A 20,583-nucleotide genomic window follows, 5' to 3' on the forward strand; every position below is an offset into this window, starting at 1 on the left:
GAATGGAACACATTTTTCTTCATTTTTTGTTATGACACTTAGGTTTATATCACTTTCTGTAGTTTTATTTCCTTTCCTCAGTATAGAACTTCAAATTGGCTAGTGCCTCTAAATGTTTTAGTATGTTTTCCATCCCATTTATTTTTAATTTATTTTTATTTTTATTTTTTATTTAGGGACAGGGTTTCACTAAGTTGCTTAGGACCTCACTAGCTGAGACTGGCTTTGAACTCTGAGTTCTCTTGTCTCAGTCACCAGAGCTGCTGGGATTACAGGGGTGTGTCACTATGCCTTGCCCCTTTATTTTTGTTTTTCAAAAAATTAAATATTAGCTGGGTGCTGTGGCAAACCCCTATAATCCCTTTCCTTTGAGAGACCAAAGCAGGAGGGTCATAAGTTCAAGGCCAACTGGGACAACTTAGTGAGACCCTTAGTGAGATCCAAAAAAAAAGGACTGAGGATATAGCTTAGTAGGCCCTGGTTTCAATCCCCAGTATCACAAAAATCAAAAATAAGCAAATATTTAAACATTAAAAAATTTAAATTAACTTTTGTGCTGAAATAATTTATCTTAGAATGAAGTCCATAGTCTTTAAGGTCTAGATGTTGAGTATAATAGACAAGATACAATCTGATGTTTTCTCTCACTAGTAAGAGTAGATTTACCCTGAATCTTTTATTAGGGATTAACATTTTAGATCTCTTACTTTAAGATAAAATAGAACTTCAGGTCGAAGGCCCTTGACTGCCCATAATTTTGCCATCCCTTTGAAGTGATTGCTTTTTTAACAATGACCATGTTATGCTGAGTTGTAGTAGCTCAAGCTACTTGAGAGGCTGACACAGGAGGATTAAAATTTCAAGGTCGGCCTCAGCAACTGAGACCCTGTCTCAAAATACAATAAAAAGGACTGGGGATGTAGTTCAGAGGTAGAATACTCCTGAGTTCAATACCCAGTACCACAAAAATAATAATGGACCATGTTAGAACTTACCATTTAACCTGAGTTAAATCCTTCCGTATAATTCACAATGATTCTGATCGCTTAGGGTTTTTCCATGTTCATGTTGGATCAACTTAAGACTCATGATTATTCTCTATAATAAAATGTTCTTTGCTAAGCTGGGTACAGTGGCTATAGTCCTAGGTACTTGGGAAGGAGGATTGCTTGAGCCTAGCAGTTCTGGGCCAGCCTGGGCGACATAAATAAGTAAATAAAATAAATAAAAATAAAGAAGATCCTTTTCCAATTGTCTATTACATCACACCCTTTCTAAGGGGGAAGTCTCACACCCTTGGCTTTGGGATGGAGAATGTGGCCCTTTGTCATCTGAGCCTGGGGTGGCCCTACAAGCTTAGGTACCAGGGGCCTTCTGTGAGGACAGGATCTGGGGTAAGTGAGAAACTGCTTCATTTCTTCAGGGACTTCAGAGTTCTGTGTGGAAGAGGCACAGTGCTTGCTAGTCCTGGCAGAATCTTACCTCAAATCGGGCAGAAGCACCTCTTAGAAGTGGGTTTACTTTTAATGGTTTTGAGCAGCAGCAGCTCCTGACCAGAGCCACTCCCCAGCAAGACAGCCCTCAGCCAGTCCTGGACCTGTGCCAGCAGCGCTGCCTTATACGACTGGATTCTCCAGTTATATCCGCTAGTGCTGGACGTCAGACTGCTGGTCAAGACACTGATTTCCAGAAGAGCCAGAAGCTGAAAGATTCTTCTGCACTGACTGCAGCTGCCAAAGAAGCCAGACTCCACCACCATCTCTAAATGAGAACCTCTCTCACTGACCCTGCACTTAGAGAAATTGAACAGGAAATTTTAAAAATTAAAAATTTTTTTAGATCTCCACCTGTGCTTTAAATTTTTTTAGACTTCCACCTCCAAGCAAAAGGAATTTTTAATTTTTCACTTATTTTTTAGACTTTAATACCTCCTTGAATAATGTGAAATATTTCATCTGGTTCAAATCAGGATGTTTTAATTTTGCTGATATTTGTTATTTGGAGTAGTTTTATGGCTTCATCTGAGTTTATTGCATAATCTCCAGTGAGTTTTATGGAACATCATACCTGGGAAAAGTAAGGTGGAAAACGGATCAGAAAGTGAATTTTTTTAACTAATTTTTTTTTTTAACAGACTGCATTTTGATTCATTGTACACCAAAGGGGTACAACTTTTCTATGGTAGATTCACACCCTTCATGTAATCATATATATATATATACATAGGAATATTGCCTGTTTCATTCTACTATCTTTCCATCCCCCACCCCCTCCCACCCCATTTTCCTCTACACCATCCAAAGTTCCTCCATTCTTCTCTTTCCCCTTGCCACCCCCACTCATCATATATCATCATTCACTTATTAGAGAAAACATTCGGCCTTTGGTTTTATGGGCTTGGCCTATTTCACTTAGCATGATTTTTTCCAACTTCATTTACCAGCAAATGCCGTAATTTTATTCTTCTTCATGGCTGAGTAATATTCCATTGTGTATATACCACAGTTTCTTTATCCATTCATCAGTTGAAGTTGTGTTGGTTCCACAATCTAGCTATTGTGAATTGAGCAGCTATGAACGTTGATGTGGCTGCATCACTGTAATATGCTGATTTTAAGTCCTTTGGGTATAAACCGAGGAATGGGATAGCTAGGTCAAATGGTGGGTCCATTCCAAGTTTTCTGAGGACTCTCCATACTGCTTTCCAAAGTGGCTGCACCAATTTGCAACTCCACCAGCAGTGTATGAGTGTGCCTTTTCCCCCACATCCATGCCAACACTTATTGCTTATGTTCTTGATTAAAGCCATTCTAATTGGAGTTAGATCAAATATATGAAAAAGTGCTCATCATCCCTAGTAATTAGAGAAATGCAAATTAAAACCACCCTAAGATTTCATCTAGTTCCTATTAGAATGGAAAGTGAATGTTTAGGACAGAGCATGTATAGCCTTGAGTAAATTCACCCAGTGTTCTCTTCAGGCTTGTTTCAGAGCTTTCAGGTCTCATCAATGACCTCAGAAGGATTCCTGAAAGAATCCTGAAATACTCCCACGCAGGCAGCACTCTTCCAGAAAGAAGAGCTGAATCTGTGCTGTGCTGAGCTGTGTGAAGAGGCAGCAGAGAGACATATTCCCTTCCAGTGTCAGCCCAAGTCCATTAAGATGAGCGTCCGTTTCTCAGAGGCTCTGGGGATTCAGCTTTGCTCTTCTTGTAGATTCCCTTCTTTCTCCTAGACCAAAGGTGAATAAGGTGACTTATTCAGCCTGGTGAGATTAGCAAAAGGCTTACTATGCAGGCATGGCTCCCTCTGATTCTGTTTTGGATCTCACCTGTCCCTGGGCAGCATGCAGTCTTCCCTCTGGTCTTAGGCTTTTTCTATTGTAAATTCACCAGGACCTTCTCTGCCTCTGTCATAAGGTAGGGCATAGCAGGCCTACCATTGCCTCCTGAATAAATTCCATTTATTGGGGAAAAAGAATGACAGGAAGGAAGCTGGCTTCCAGTCCTGGTCTCCAACCCACCTCAAAAAGTGCTTAAGTTCAGATAGAAGCAAGAAGTTTAACCTGATTTAAATATTGTACAATGTGTACGGGTATCAAAACCTCACATCATATCCCTTTAATATGGACATTTTTATGTTTCTACATACCAGCTAAAAATAAGTTTTAAAAAACAAATATAAGCTGATGTGGTGGCACATACCTGTAATCCCAGTTACTTGGGAAGCTGGGGTTGGAAAATTGGGAGTACGAGGCCAGCCTCAGCAATTTAGCAAGACCCAGTCTCAAAATAAATAAATAAATAAATAAAAATAAAAAATACAAGATACAAAAAATGTGACTTCTTTAAAAAAAAAAAGAAATGTAAAGGGAAAAAATAACAGAATGAATCAAACAACATTACCCTATGTAAATGTATAATTACACAAATGGTATGCCTTGACTCCATGTAGAAACAGAGAAACAACATGTATCCCATTTGTTTACAATAAAAATAAATTTTAAAAAAATAACAAGCTACACTACAAGTTAAAAAAAAAGAAAGAAAGAAATGTAGAGTGCATGCCTGTAATTCCAGTAGCTCAGGAGGCTGAAGCAGGAGGACTGGGAGTATGAGGCCAGCCTTAGCAACTTAGCGAGGTCCTGAACAACTTAGCAGGACCCTGTCTCAAAATAAAAAATAATACAAAGAACTGGGGATGTGGCTCAGTGGTTAAGTGCCCCTGGATTCAATGCCTGGAATTAAAAAAAAAAAAATGCTGGAGCTACTATTCTGACTCTTTTGGTGCCTTTTGGGCTTCTATGAAGACATTTCAGTGGGCTCAGAAGTTTGGAGGAAACAGAGTGGGAGTAAGTAGTATCCTAAAAGTTCAACACACATGTCTTCCTTCACATGTGGAAAAATATGACAGTTGACTCTAGAGTTCACCTCCATAGTATAGCTTCTGTCATAGAAAGACTTCTTTAGTTCTAGTTAAAAATCCTGGGGAAACCACTTCACACCCATTAGAATGGTTACTATCAAAAAAAGTAAAACAAAATAGAAAATAACAAGGGCTGGCAAGGATATAAAGAAATTGGAATCTTTATACACTACTTTTGGGAATGCAAAACAGTACAGCCACTATGGAAAATGGTACAGAAGCTTCTTGACAAATTAAGAATGCTATTACCATATGATCCAGCAATCACATTTCTGTATATATAACCAGAAGAACTGAAAGCAAGGTCTTAAGGAGCTATTTCTACACCCATGTTCATAGCAGCATTATTTCCAATAAGCAAAGATGAAAGCAACCCGAGTGTACCCTGATGGATGAATAGATAAACCAAATGTAGCATATAGGATATTATTCAGCCAACATATGGATCTCTACTCCTGGAGGGAAGAGCATTGAATGTCTGGGCTGCCTTACCTTCACATAATTTGAGACAAGTGAGATGTTGGGAAACTCTGGAATCCTGTGGCTAAAAATCTTTGTGACAAACTCATAAATGGAACTGACGTGCTATTAAAATTTTTGCTGAACAAACAATTCTGTAGTTTTTTTTTTTAAAGGGAGGAGTGAGATATTTATTCTTTTTGAGTTGTCCAAGTCAGAAAAATGAAAATACTAAATCTCAGGAATTCAATCTGAGATGACAGGGCAGAAAGTGCAAGAAAGATTTTGTTGTTGTATTTTTTGCCAAAACTCTGGGATAGACGAAATGTTCTTGAATGATATTTCCAATGATGTATGGTCTTCTGAGTCTAGCCATATAAGGTTATATGCAGTCAGAGCCACAATAGATTACTGATTTTAAAATAAAATCTTTTTGTTTTTGTAACCTCACCTCACACTTTGAGATAAAATGGGAGTCATTCATTTTCTATTGAAACGTGAATTTCAGTGGACCGGTACCTCATTCTAAGAGGACTTCCTTTGTGGATAGTGACTTGGGAATGTCTGGGAGGCAGTTCATCTCCTCCAAACATCTCAAGATTCTGAATGTTGACAAAAATTGAGATGTGTCAGTGGGCAGAGCTGTGTAAAGGGGCAGGGAGGGCAAGGTTGATATATAGTGTTTACCTTCTGAGCCTTCTGCTTCTCTTCTGCTAAGAATATTTCCATTTGGGCTTGAAACTACTCTCACCTCACTCTGGTATTATGGTTCATTGGATGCTGCCAATTGCATTGCTCTGCGTTATGGTTTGGATATTAGGTGCCTCCTCCAAATTTCTATGTTAACGCAGGAATATTCAGAGGTGAGATGATTACATCATGAGAGCTGTAACCTAATCTGTCCAACCCAGTTTGAATGGACTGACTGGGTTGTAACTGTAAGCAGGTGGGGTGTGAATGAAGGAGGTGGGTCACTGGAATGGTTCACCTTCCCTGTGGCCTCTTCCTCCTCCTCTGCTGGCTGCAGTGAGTGAAGCAGCAGTCCTCCACCATGCCCTTCTGACATGAGGTTCTGCCTTATCTTGGTCCTGCAGCAATGGAGTCAGCCCACCATGGACTGAACTTCTGAAACCGTGAGCCAAAATAAAACTTTTCCTCCAGTAAGTTGTTCTTGTTGGGTATTTTGGTCACATTAATGAAAAGGTGACTAACATATTCTGAATCTCAGAGTGCAGGAGTAGGTATGTGACCCAAATGCATTGAAGTTCTGAGGTGATTTCCACCCTAGAAACAAGAGAAGGGAGTCTTTACTCTAATTACAAAGATGTCACGGTCACTGCGAATGGTCATAGACTTGAGGTGAATGCCAGTTTGAGTGAATGAAATTGTATGTGGCAGAAGCAAAGATAGGAAAGAAAGACATCCACAGATGCACACCTCGTAGCATCTGGGCTCTTTGTTTCCCACTCAGGTTTGCATCTAGGTTCTGTGAATGGATTCATTTCTCTTCTGCTAACCTAGATGGGAGTTGGATTTCTTTTCATTTCTTTTTTGGTACTTGGGATTGAACCCGGAGTCTATCATGTGATAGGCAAGGATTCTACCACTGAGCTACAGCCCTAATCTGGAGTTGGATTTCTGTCACTTTCAATTAAAAGATTCCAGGGTTGAAGCTCAGGGCATCAAGCACAGGCTACCTAGCATTCCTACAGAGTGAAGGAGGTGCTTCTGAGGATGGAGTGGTCATCCAATTAGGCTATTGCCTTCCCTTCAGGAGAAAACCAGAAATGGCAGGAAAAGGTCGCTTGAACATTGAACAAAGAAGGGAGTGCCAGTTTCTACTTTCACCATTAATGGGCCATTGATTTCAGGTGAGTTACTTTCAAATTCTATGTAAAAATGAGAGGTTAGACAATAATATCTAAAGGGGCACTTTCTGCTTTTATATTCTTTCAAATACCCCAATGTCAATCTGATTATTCTTTTGAGTCTTTTCTTAGGTTTTACTCCACCTCTGCCTTCAGTTTTTTGCTCAATTCTTGCTCACTTCTTTAGTGGGGTTTCACATTTGTTCTTCCTGGGTTGGTCAGAGGAACAAAGTCAGGGAAAAACTGCATACCCTGTATCTCCCTAGTTAAATTGAACACCCAGAAATTTAATAAAGAAATCACAGTAATGTACTGACAGAGTAGGGTAAAGAAAAGTCAAAAGAAAGAATTGTCAAATGGTCTTGGGAATATTCCAAGACTGGGTACAGTTACCCAAGATAGAAGTAGCCAAAGATAGAAGGGGGATGGAGCCAGAAAATTTGGTTCTACTGTTTGAAAAGTGTTTTGGGTTACTATTATGGAAGACACTGGAAAAATTCCCTGTGTAGGTCTGAGTTCCCCCAAAATAGCAACCTAAGAACTGTTTAAGAGACTAAGATTATTTGTTCTTAAGCAAACTATACCAGGATTTCTTTGATCAAGAAATATCTTGAACTAATCAGAACAAATAAAAAAAAATATCTTGTGTGTTGTGATGAAGGAAAATAACGGGGTGTCTTTTCAAAGGACTAAGTCCTTCTGAAAAATGTGCTTGCTTGTTCCTTTGAAATGTGTGTGTATGGTGGGATGTCAAAAGAAATTTTAGGACTGGGGTTGAAGCTCAGTGGTAGGGCACTACTTGCCTTGCACGTTTGAGGCACTGGGTTCAATTCTCAGCACCACAAAATACTAAATAAATAAAGCTATTGTGTTCGTCTACAACTAAAAAATATACTTAAGAAATTTTAAAAGATTGTCATTGGTTGACATTGTGAATTTTTATTTTAAGTTGGGAGAGATAACAAAATGGGTCAAGATTTCTTGAAACAATTGTGCTTTTAGAAGTTCTACTGAACTATTTAGCAAAACCCAAGGCTTAGGCATGGGGATGTAGCTCAGTGGTACAGAGAGTACTTAGCATGTGCAAGACCCTGGATTCAAACTCCAGCACCAAAACCAAAACCAGAACAAACTCCAAGGCTGACTACCTTAATCAGTTCTGGAGCCTGGGACTGTTTTTACTGTGAAAGTCTTAACTTTCAGAGGCTGATCATTTTATTTGTATTGATACTATATTTAATAGTAAAGAAGAAAAAAGTCTCTACTTGCTGTCTCTTGGAATGCTGTGATTTCTGAATCAAAAAGTGGGAATGCCCAGAGAAGATGCCTCCTGGACTTGGGTTGATTCTAAAGACAACTGAGTCTCACAGTGTCTTCTGAATAAGCAAGAGATGTCCCTCGGCAGTTCTGTCTCTTATTTGGGGTCATCTGCCCTGACCTTCTGCTGCCATCTATCAGATAGCATCTTCTATCCAAAACTGTTATATCAGAAATAGATTTTTTCCCTCACTGGTTTATTTCTTTGTAAGATCCATGCAGTTGAATGTGTTAAACAATTATAGGTTCAAATATTTTATCTTGTTTAGTAAGATCAAAAAGAAAAATAGAAAACTGTGCTTGTTTGTGTGCACCCACATGCACTTACAGGTATGTGTGCATGTGTGCATACTTACAGGCATGTGTTCCTAATTTGTTTTTTCTTAAATCAGAAAAATCAAAATATGCTTAATATTTGCAATGTTAAAAAAAAACAAGACACAAAGCAGCGCATATAGTATGCTACATTCTGTGGTAAGGATGGAACAAGTATGTATTTGTATTTGCTAAAGAAACTCTAGAAAGATACAAAAGAGCCCATAAAATTTGTTACTGGTAGAGTTACAGTGGGACCCAGAAGGTGAAAGACAAGTAAAGTTTCAATGCAAGTTTTATGTTTGATTTTTTTAAACATAAACATATGTAAATATAAACTAAAATTGTCCTGGAGAGTTGGATGGTCAATGACTACACTCTGAGGTTTTGTAATATTTGAACATTTAAATATGGCATGATGCTGCTGGACCTGGGGGTACAGGCCTGAGATCCCAGTGGCTTGGGAGGCTGAGGCAGGAAGATCACAAGTTCAAGGCCAGCCCCAGCAACTTAGTGAGGCCCTTAGCAACTCAGTGAGATCCTGTCTCTAAATAAAAATATACAATGTAGTGCTGAGGATGTGGCTCAGTGGTCGAGTGTCCCTGAGTTCAAACCCCATACACCACTGCCCCCCTCAAAAAAAAGGCTGGATCCTGTGGTGCACACTTGTATTCCCAGCAACCTGAGAGGCAGGAGAATCTCAAGTCTGAGGCTAGCCTCAGCAACTCTGGGAGACCCTAAGCAATTTGGCAGCACCCTGTCTCAGAATAAATAAATAAATAAATAAATAAATAAATAAATAAATAAATAAATAAATGTTAAGGAAGGAGCTCTGGGTTTTATCACCAGTACCATTTTTTTTTTAAACAACAAATGCTATTAACATTTTTCCTAGATAAGGAGACCTAGGAAAGCAAAGGCAAAGCATCAGAGGTTTCTTTAGGAACCAAAGCTGCATGGGAACATTCAAAAAGTAGAGAAACAATCTATCAACTACTGGATCTTCTGTTTTTATTGCAAAAAGTAGAGAAACAATCTATCAACTACTGGATCTTTTGCTTTTATTGCAATAGCTTCTCCTCTGAGCCACAGTGGAAGGATGGTTAAACATTTCCCTGTGACACTCAGCAGTTGCAGAAAGATTGAAGACCAAGCCAATGGCAATAGCTAACTTGGTGAGGAACACGTGAAAAGAGCCCTAGATCTACAGATAAAAGTGAAAAACCTTAGCCAAGGCTATGCAAGATACCATACATAAAATCCAGGGCTGGCAGGATAAGAGGACTTCACCAGTAAGAATCCACAGGAATGAAGTCCAGTCATCCTACTGGAAGAGATGCAGCATTTTTTTGAGGGAGCCGTAGCATCTCCAGGTGGCAGGGCAGGGCAGGGCACAGACTTGTGCAATTGGCTTCCCTTGCTCACGCCCTTCATTTTCTAGATCTTATCTGATTGTTCAGGTTCAGTTTGTACCTCTCTGAGATGGCCCCTTCTTGGGAGAATTTAAATGTCTTTACTCACCTTTAAATCACTTTTAAAAATAGGGCAGTGTGCATAACACAAAGGATTGTATTCTCTAGAAAGGAAATATAGTAGTTTGGTGTCCTTTTCTTGGTTCAATAACCAGAATCTTGGTGATCCTGGACAAATCCTCAATTTTGGGGCTGGGGAAGTATCTCAGTAGTGGAGGGCTTAGTTAGCAGGTGTGAGCCCCTGGGTTTGATCCCCAGCACTGCTAAAATAAAAGAAAAAAAAAGAAAATCCTTGATTTGGTTTTACCTTTCCCTTCTATGAAATGGAAAAAATGTTACCAGTAAGGTACAGAAGACATACCTGTAAAGCCACACAGGGAAAGACAGGCTCAGCATCAATGTATCCCCTGGGGATATTTCAAAAAGTGAAGGAGTTGCTCTTGGGATTTGTGATGTGAATTTGACAATTTAGTAACAAACACCCAAAACCCAATGCACATGCACAGACACAAGACACACTGAAAATGCTTCTTATTTTGATATGTGAAAATGATCCCATATTGTTTGAGAGTGGATACCAGTGCTTTTGCTATTCATTGGGACACTTGGTAGTTTTCTTTGATCTGTAAACTGAAGTTTAGAATTCATGCAGTTCCCTTATTGGCTCCTGAATTCTACATGGTCAGTACATCTGGTTAGGATTCATTAATCAATTTTAGTTTTCTAAGGAAATTTATTTCTGTTTAGAGATTGGAGACATGAGGGACCAGGTTGGGGCCATTAAGTCATTCTGTTACTTGAGAGTTTGATTTGAACGATACAATGATAGGATGCTGGGATGTACAGAGTACATAAAAATAACATTATTTAAAAAATTCTCTCATCTTGTTTCTCAGTTCTGTGAACCTCTTCTCAAATCTTTGGCCAGTCATCTGGGAACAGCTTTGTGCTGATTTACAGGGAATGTAATTTTCCCTCCTCATTGCCTCAGGACAATGCTGGGAGAGGTTGGCTGTCAGAATGTGTGGGTAGATTATTCTAGATGACGTTCCAAGATTCCTTCCAGCTCTGTGAGTTTGGGAAACAAATGTACACTACACTCTGTCCCTCTAACTACCTCTTCTCCCTCCACAAATTACAACCTGCACCTTGCCAAGATCTGCTGTGAACTTTGAATGGTTATGCAAATCCAGAGACGGATAACTGGATCTAATGCAAGTTGAATAGAATTTTTTGGTAATCTCCCCCCTGCAGCATCACTTGTCAGTGAAAACACTGACCTAGAATTCTAATTGCAGGACGACATGTTAGCGCCTGATGAAGCATGTAGCCTTGGCAGAATAGAGGAGGAAGGGCCTTGGCAGACACAGGCTATCACAGGCTGCAGACTTGTGACCCTGGATCTTCAGGGGTTTTTGGTGGTTGCTAGGCCTATCTTCACCTTACTTTTAAAAAATATCCAACTTTAAAAAAAAACATGATTATTGTGCTGGGCATGGTGGTACATGCCTATAATCCCAGAGATTTTGGAGGTTGAGGCAGAAGGATCACAAATTCGAGGCCAACCTGGGCAATCTAGCAAGAAGATCTTCAGCAACTTAATGATGTCCTGTCTCAACATATAAATAAAAAGGACTGGGATGTAGTGCTCTAGGTTCAGTTCTCAGCAGCAAAGCAAACAAACACACAAAACCCAACAAAAGCCCCCAAAACAAAACAAAACATGATTATTAATTTTTGAACTTCCATTATAGGAAATTCTGAAAAAAATAGTGAATACCCCTAATTCTTTCTCCCAGCAACAATGACTATTGACATTTTCATTTATTCTCTTAAAAAAGTAAAAAAAAAAAATTAAAACAAGAATAAAGGGCTGTGGGTATAGAACAGTGGTAGCACACTTGCCTAGCATGCATGAGGCCCTGGATTCCATCCCCAGCACGGCAGAAACACCCCAAAGACAAAACAAAACATTTATTTCCTTCTTTCTGCCCTCCATGTTTACTCAAGAAGTATCTGTCAAGCTCCTAATATGCTTGATGCTGAGGATATAAACATAATCTCAGCTCTTCCGAGAACTTAAATCCTAGTGAGGGGGTGGTCAAAAAACAGGTAGTACTATTGAAGAGACTCCTGAGTTATGAGAGCCATAGCAAAGAGGGAACCAAGAACCAGGTCTGGTACAGTCTTGTGGGTCCATTAGAAGTTTGGAGGTTGTTCTAACTGCACTGGAAAGTCATAGAGGGCTTTCAGCAGGAAAGTGACATGATGTCTTTATGCATGTTTTGAAAAGTTGACCGTGGGCTGGGAGTATAGCTCAGCAGTAAAGCACTTACCTAGTGTGTGAGCCCTGGTTTCTACTCACCAGTTTCCTATTTGGAGCAGAACTGGGCAGGTGGAAAGGAGAGAGGGAGGTGGGGAGATAGCAGATAGATCAGAGAAAAGTTCTGAGGTAGAATAGACTGTGAGAACGAGGAAAGAGAAGACCTCCTTGAAACTATGCTGAATGAGGAAGGGAATGATTAATTCATGAGGGCAAACAGTTTTCTATCTCTAGAGGTAAGGACTTGAACTTCAAGATAGACCTGTTTTTATTTTAGGATGATTATTCTGATAGGTCCATTATTTTTAAATTCATTCTTTCATTCAACAAATCTCCATCATGAGTTTACCCCGGACTATGCACCGTTCTTGGTATAGCAGGAAACAAAGAAGAAAAAAGTGCAACCCTCACAGAGGGCTAATGATATAGCATGTGAGTTGATTCATGCTTTGGAAAAAGGAAAAATGTTAGCAGGAATCAGGTGGTCCAGTTGTGGAGAGGAAGGTTGTAGTTTAAAGAGGGTATTTGTGTTGAGGTGTTTTACATGAAAGTCCAATCAGGCATTGTGAGGGGATGTGGGGGTGGAGGATGATGAGACTTACTTCACCCTCAAGAAACTTCCAGTTCGAAGAGAGACAAACTAAAACAAAACAAACAAAACCCCACAACCAAACAACAAACAAACAAACAAAACAAAACAAACACAAGAAACCATCACAGCCATGCAGAGCCTAAGGAGCAACTCAATAGGATGTGGTATCCTGCAGGGGGCCCCAGGACAGAAAAAGGACATTAGGTTAAAAACTAAGGAAATCTATGAACTTAATGCATCAATACTGGTTAATTAATCATAACAAATGTACCATACCAACATGTGATGTTAATAATAGGGGAAGTTGGGTGAGAGGTGTACATGGAAACTATGTGATGTCATCTCAGTTTTTCTGTAAATCTAAAACTATTGGAACAAATTAAAGTCCACTAATAAAAATGAAATGAAAAAATAAAATAAAATAAAGAGGGTATTTGTGCAGGTCTCATTGACTGGATGACATTTGTAAAATGGAAAATTATTCTATGTAGACACACAAAATACCAGAAACTTCAGAAGGGCAGGTGCCATGCCTTCTATCTTCATTGTATGTAGTAGCAATGCACAATGTGTTGAGTAACAAATGAAAGTTATACAAGCAAAACTGAATGCGTTTGTTTATGTTCTGGTTTAGGACAAAAAATGAGTAGAAACTGTGACTCTAAGAAAGTGGGATTTTAAATTTTAATTTTTAAAATTTTTTTTAGTTGGGGCGCGTACCATTGTTATTTTTGGCTGTGTGCAAACAGAGATGGTTCATTGTGAGATGATTTTATTTTTTAAATTTCACATGGGGCGTATTCCTACATCATTAAATGATTTTTAAATAGTGGTATAGTAGTGCATCATAGCACATCCTGCTGCATATTTAATCAGTCTTGCCCCTCTCTTCTAGCCATGTTGCTGGCCCTTCCCTTCTTCAATTTCATTTCTGTGATTACAAAAATGCTACTCCAAATTTCCCTCAAAGAACTTGAGAAAATATATTCGTAGCAAAAGAAACTAAGTTAAATTATGAAAGTAGATGTAAAATTCACATTAAAAGATGAAATTCTGGACTTCAAAGGAACTCCTTTCTTGCAGAGAAGGGAGTTCTCTCTGTTTCAGATCTCCATGTGGGTCTCCACTGGAGTTCTTTCGAGAGGGGAACCTATGGGGAAAAATTTGAGTAGCGCTGGCTCTGTGCCCAGCTTGGCTCGGTGCCTCCTTCCTCTGGCTTGGACTGTGGCTCCCCCTGTGTATCGCGTTCCTGTTAGTTATCTTCTCACGTTTCTGAACTCACAGCTCCTCAGAGCTGGCGCAACCCGGGAGGGAACGCCAGGCTCCAGCTCGCCCTTTCACAAAAGAGGGAATGGAGAATCAGCAACTTTAAAGGATTTGCTTGGGGGCATGTAGCCACCCAGAGTACTGAGACATCTCTATTCTTTCATTGCACAGGAACTAGGGGCCCAAGTGCCGGTACAAAGAATCTTATCCACTCACTCCGCCAACCCCCACCCCGTCCATCCTTCACTTTGCACGTCCCTCCTTGGGTGTCTTGCCTGTCCACTGGAGTCTGCCGCTTGTGAGGGTTCTTAGAAAAGTTTGGTGAATTAATGACTGCTGTGGTTTTGGAACAAAACCCATCAGCCCAGTCTAGGGGCTGGTGGAGGAGAGGTGGGTGGACTAGGAGCTACTGATCTGCATCGCATCCCCGGGTCCGGCCCAGAGAGACAGGCTGGGGTCAGAATTGGGGTGCTGGAACCTATGGAGGGTTCAGAGGCACGAATGCAGTTTGGCAAGAGCAGCCTCTTCTCGCCGCCTACGATCTTCAGAAGGGAGCTCAGCCAAGCCGGCCGGCTGGTGCAATCTCCCGGGCGCCTTGCATTGATCGAAAAGGAGGCCGAAACACTGAAAGCAGGGAGGAGCCATCGCACACTGAATGGGCTAGTGAATGAGACCAATGGGGATGCAAGTTTCCTAGTGAGAACCAATCGGCGCAGGACCTGCGACAGAGGGCCAATGGGGCGCCGGCGTGGCGCGGGAAGAAGGCAGGGGGTTGGTACCCGCGGCAGACTAGCGCGGCAGCTACTGAGAGACCCTGGTGTTCCACGCGGTCTGTCTTGTTTAGCTGACTCGCTGCTCTCGCCGCTACACCATGGATTCCCTGAAGCAAGTGATCAACTTCGGGCCCGGGCCCGCCAAACTGCCGCACTCGGTAAGATTCCGCCGGTGCGCTTGGGAGTCCGGTCGGATTAGGATCGTGCACCCGGGTGGGTTTGCATCCCAGCGCCGGGCGCCCGGATCCCCGCTTCCAACGCGAGTCCCCCAACCTCTTTGCAAGCAGCCTGCACGAGGGGTTCAGGAGCTCTTGCGAGAAGGATTCTGGAAGAATGCATTTGGCCATGGAAGCTTATCAGGGCATGTCTCTGCAGCTGCTCCTGGCACTGACGGCCGGCCGGGTGCAGCTCACCTGCAGATTCCGGGGCCGTGCCTTCCCCCCGGCCCGAATGGAGCAGGCGAGAAAGGGGGAGCGGTGGAAAAGAAAAAGTTCTCATCTCGGCTGCGCTGCGATCCCTGGCAGTGTGCACGGGATGCATGAATGGGCACTGTGAGTGAATGATGCAAGGGAATGAGCAGATAATAGATTTTGCATACCGCGGTCATTCACGATTACTGAAAGAGATTGCAAACTGAGGGCCCGCGTTTCCCCTCACCCCCAATCGTGTTTGGTTTAGCCAGCGCTGGAAATACTGCTTCTCAGAAATTAAGTTTGAAAACCCCCAGTTCCTGTCCTTCCCAGAACCAACGCATCCTTTCTCATCTCTGTTGTGTTTTTAAAACTTGCTTGCCCTCTAAAGACATTCGATGATTCAAACTCTAGTAGGCATTGGTCTGCTTTAGTTTAGTCTGTACATTTTGTTTTGTGGGCCACAACCACACGAAGCAAATGCAAGTGGAACTCAATCCCTGCCCTCCCAGCCCCCAGCCAGGCTCTGGCCCCTCCTTTCCCCTCCACGGAACACCCTCCCCCACGAGCACCCTCCCCCAGCCCCATCAGCAGTGAAGAAGGCGAGGTCTCTGATGTGCATTTCACCCTTTGACAAGCTACCGCCGCTTGCCTGATAATGTGCAATAGCGTGGGGACAAAGCCAAGTATTTTACAATTATCTATTGTTAGACAGTAGAATTCTCCCTGGGACAGAGCCTTCTCTGTGTGGTGGTAAGAACAGAGAATCTTACAGTGTGAGAGGGGAAAGAACATTTTGCTTTTTTGGGGGTAGCGCTCACAGTAGCTGAGAACAAGGCTCCTCCCACCTCTACCGCGCGGCACTGGGGATTGAACCCGGCCCTGCATGCGCTAGGCATGTGCTCTTCCACTGAGCTACAATCACCAGCCCTCAGGGCTTATTTTTTTTCCTGTTACTACTGCTAGAATTGTGGAAATTATTCTTGTAACGCCCCTCACGCCCAGCTGTTTTGGAGTCTTCCAAGTATTTGTTCCCAGTGTAATTTGTTATGAAATTGGTTATCATGGCATTTGTCATAAATAATACGCTTACTTACTGATTATTTTCGTGAGAGGACTTTTTCCCCACCTCTCTTGCCCAGTAACCTGGAGGGGCAGGTGCTACTTCTTAGGTGTCTTGTTGATTTAGTTGAATTGTAAAGATTCGAGAAGTTTTCCACCTCTGTCACTATAGTGAAAAATGTTTTACAAAATGATGAAGTACAGGCATTATAATTATAATGAAAGCAAAGGTCTTAGGAAATAATATTTAGCTGAATTGTGCCATATACTGTTTTTGTGCTCTATTCTGCTCTATTTCATTAAATAAATTAGTTGTGAGCCACAAAAATGATTGCATTCTGCAGTTTGAAAAAAACCTCAGTGTATTATAAGGGGTGTGTGGTTTTTGGCTAGAAGTCTTCTTTTTAAATGATAATTTTAGTTAGACACCTTTATAGTTGTGTGTTTCAAGGAATGTTATCTAGAAGAAGAATATAGTCTTAAAGCAAATTTGGAGATTCTTCTAGAGATGGGGGTGTAGCTCAGTGGTAGAAGGCTTGCCTAACACTTGAGAAATGAGGCCCTGGGTTTAGTCCCCAACACCAAAAAAAGTAAAAAAGAGTCTGGATTGTTTTCTTTGTTTCTCTTTATTAAACAAAAGGATTCACATAAGTTTATTTTTATTCTTAAAATTTTTGGTTAGCTGTAGGTACATATGGGGTACTGTAAGATTTTATCTCATGTGTACTCTGTGTACTGATCAAGTCAGAGAAATCTGATCAGCCAGTGCTAGCTAATAAGCATTCAGCTATTCAAAACAATGACACATTCTTGAACCTCATTGTTGAGGCAGTCTTTGTCTAATTCTTATGAAAATATTTTTTCAGACAAGTTGCTGTTCAGCTTATATTTTAATGATGTCTTCCTTTTCTAACATCTTTTAAAGAAGCAGTCTCCCATTTGAAGTGCACAGAGGGTCTCTTGTTCCTTGTGTTCATTTGTTAGAGGTTTTCATTTTCTCTCTTTTTTTTTTTTTTATGGAAATCCTCAGTTCACTCAGATCTAGAGAGAATAATATAATGAATTCTCAGGTACCCATCTATCAGCATTTGCTAATCTTATTTTAGCACTCTGGTATAATACCCCCAACCTCTTTCAAACCCAGGCTTTTACAATGAGCTACAGCCCCAGCCACTGGGATAAATCTTAATTCATAGCAGGTTCTTCTTTCTTCCTTTTTTTTTTTTTTTTTCCCACCTCACCTGTCCTAATCTAGCACCTTAGACAAAAAAAAAAAAAAAAAAAAAAAAAAGACTGGAAAATTGATTTAAATGTATCTCTATAATTAGGGACTAATTGATTTTTTTTTTTTTTTTTTGATTGTTCCCTGGACCCAGAAATTTATGCATCCTGTACTTTTAGCTTTTAGAGAGTGGCAAATGAGATTTGTGGAGGGAACATTTTCTAGGAAATTGGTAAATTCATGTCTTTGGGAAAAGCATATCTTAGCATCTATCGTGTTGCCTCATTTCAGGCTCAACTTTTGTGGAAGTTGCATCATTGAGGTTCCTGTGGGAAGTGGGAAGGAGGAGGTTTAGCTGTGGGTCCCAACAGAAGCCTGGGAACCTCACAGGCCTGTGTGTGGATTCCCTCCTCCTCTCCAGGTTGGTATACACAGAGGGAAAGCCGTGTGTGGCATATTGAAATCACCTTTTTTTTTTTTCTTCCAGGTATTGTTAGAGATTCAAAAAGAATTATTAGACTACAAAGGAGTTGGCATTAGTGTTCTTGGTAAGATTTGCTTTTGGATTCTGGTCCTGGTTTCAGAGGGAGCTAATTTAAATGCATTCAACCTGAATTTCTACAGGTCTTCCCAATAGGCTTTTGTAGATACATTTTTAAACTTTAATAAGTGGCTTTGCTAGGAACGGTTTTGAAGATAGCGTAAATGCCGGTGGGAGGCTTAGACATTTCAGCTTACTGTTTCATAATTTTTTTGCTAATCACATAATCTGTGATCAGAAGACCCTGTACATTTGCATGACATTACTATCAAACATTTATAATTGCTTCAATTCAACTTACAGTTTTTGTTATACTTAAATACAAACTTACTAAAGTACACAAGCCTTCTGTGAAGATCTTACACATTAGTAATTTTGTTGTTTCAGTTCTCTCCCCTGTGTTGTTGAGCAAGAGGACCTCTGAGTTCTAAAATTAATTTTCTTTTGTTTAATTTTTTGTTTTGAAAGTTCCAAAGGCTGAATGGTATGAACAGACCATAGGGTTAACTGTATTGTTTATTTGTGTTATCTTTTGTTCCTGTGGGTTTGAGACACATACTTAGATTTCTGTTAAGTGAGATCGCAGCCTGGAATTTTGTGCTCTGTCCTAAAAGGAAACCACTACCTATGGATTCCTGTTTTCCAGAGAGACATGGTATGCAGAGTCTAATGAGAACCTAATGATGAATTTAAGTGGCTTATTCATTACACGTGACACTTGAAAATTCATTTTGCTGTGACTATAAGGCTAAAATGTACACAACTGGAAAATCAGTTTGGATTATCCCAAACATTAAGTGAACATGGGCCCACAATTTGAATGCAAAGTAACTGATATTTTTCTTTATTGTTTTCTTGCCAATTTTGTAGATATTTTTGTTATTGTTTATCTTCCACAGAAATGAGTCACAGGTCATCAGATTTTGCCAAAATTATTAACAACGCAGAGAATCTTGTGCGGGAGTTGTTGTAAGTCTAAAAAGACCAAATTATGTTACTTTTGTTCAGTATTTCATAAACCTGGATGTCGTTACATTATTTTCTGTATTTTGTGTTTGTTCACAATATTCCGTGATTAAAAACAAGCTTTTTAATCCCCTCCCAGATTCACTATTAGTGCATAATGTTTTTATGTGTTTCCTAGCCTGCATTTGTGTGTTATTTTTATTTTATATGGTATTTCCAAAGATGTGAAATCATTATAGCTTGGAAAGATTTTTAGCATTGTACCAGTTACATTGACTTGAAGGGGCCTTAAGTGACAAAGCAATAGTCACCTTTTTTTAGAGTAAGTCTAATCTATTTTGGGGATTCTTAAGGTGGGAGCTTTCTGCTATCTGTCAATTACCTGGTTGGAGGTGGATGTTAAGAAATTCAAGGCTCACCTAGATTTGCTAAGTCAGAATGTCTGGAGAAACTATTTGTAAGAGGGTTTGAGGAAATTTAAGGGTTCTCAACTGCAGGTACTGCCCTCTGCCTTGATAATATTGAAAGGAGAGAGAAATTTTATATATATGTAGATAAGTTATATATACATATGGCTTTCTTCTTCTTCTTTTTTTTTCTTTTTTGGTGGGGTGGGGATGTGTCCTACCATTGAGCTACATCCCCAGCCCCTTCAAAAAAAAAAAAAAAAAAAAAGCACATTCATGATAGAAGGTTCAGAAACAGATAGCAACTCACAAATTAAACTGAACTGATCTCTGATCCCACCCGTCAGGGATGATCAACATTCAGGGTCTGTTCTGGTGTCATCATTTTATTAACAAAGTTGGAGTTGTCCTGATTATTTCATAACTTTACTATTTTTTTTTTGGTACTAGGGATTGAAGCCAGGGGTACTTGACCACTGAGCTATAACCCCAGCCCCTTTCATTTTTTAATTTTGAGACAGGGTCTCACTAAGTTTCTTAGAGCCTCACTAAGTTGCTGAGGCTGACCTTGAACCTCCTGCCTCACCCTCTGGAGTTGCTGGGATTACAGGTGTGTGCCTCCATGCCTGGCCATATTGCTTTTTAAAGTGCTTTTGAGAAGCTGATTAGATGGGGCAGGCTTGGAGAGAATTTTGTGAGGAATGGAGGAGGCCTGAACTGTGAGTGTTCAGATCTGGTGATCATCTGCTTTGCTCATCATGCCCATGTCTGCTCACTGGGTCCCATGTGACATTCATGGAATGATGAAGGAGGGAATATTTCAAGCTTTAGCCTGGGACATGGGCATTGACCAGATGACTGTAGGCCTCTTGTGACTAGAGCCACAGTTTAGTTATGGACCTGACCTCCTAACCAAGCTCCTATCTGTACCCCTGTACTTAGACTTCTGCCTGGTTTCCATCCAGCTAGTTCTTAACCTAACTTCCTTGCATTTGAATAACTGGTTAGAGTCTGCTTAGACATGCATGGCTGCTTTGCTCTTTTACTGGCCACAGAATGTAGGCCAAGCAGAGTTCAGAACAAGATATCACACATCACCTTTCCCCCAAGACCCTACCCTGTTGCCCTGCTCTTTATTATTTATGTCTGTGCTGGAGTGCTGTCC

General features: G+C 40.6%; 1 protein-coding gene across 1 annotated transcript in view; it reads left to right on the forward strand.

Moving 5' to 3' along the window:
- Positions 1-14,820: 14,820 nt before the first annotated feature.
- Psat1 (phosphoserine aminotransferase 1) overlaps positions 14,821-20,583 on the forward strand; it is a 30,547-nt gene continuing 24,784 nt past the window's right edge. The window contains exons 1-3 of the mRNA XM_047525444.1: positions 14,821-14,968; positions 17,992-18,052; positions 18,945-19,014. Coding sequence (XP_047381400.1) covers positions 14,909-14,968; positions 17,992-18,052; positions 18,945-19,014 — 191 coding nt within the window. The 5' untranslated portion in view covers positions 14,821-14,908. The remainder of the gene's footprint in view (positions 14,969-17,991; positions 18,053-18,944; positions 19,015-20,583) is intronic.

The sequence above is a fragment of the Sciurus carolinensis genome, chromosome 14 (genome assembly GCF_902686445.1).
Source record: "Sciurus carolinensis chromosome 14, mSciCar1.2, whole genome shotgun sequence".
In the NCBI taxonomy this organism is placed as follows: domain Eukaryota; kingdom Metazoa; phylum Chordata; class Mammalia; order Rodentia; family Sciuridae; genus Sciurus; species Sciurus carolinensis.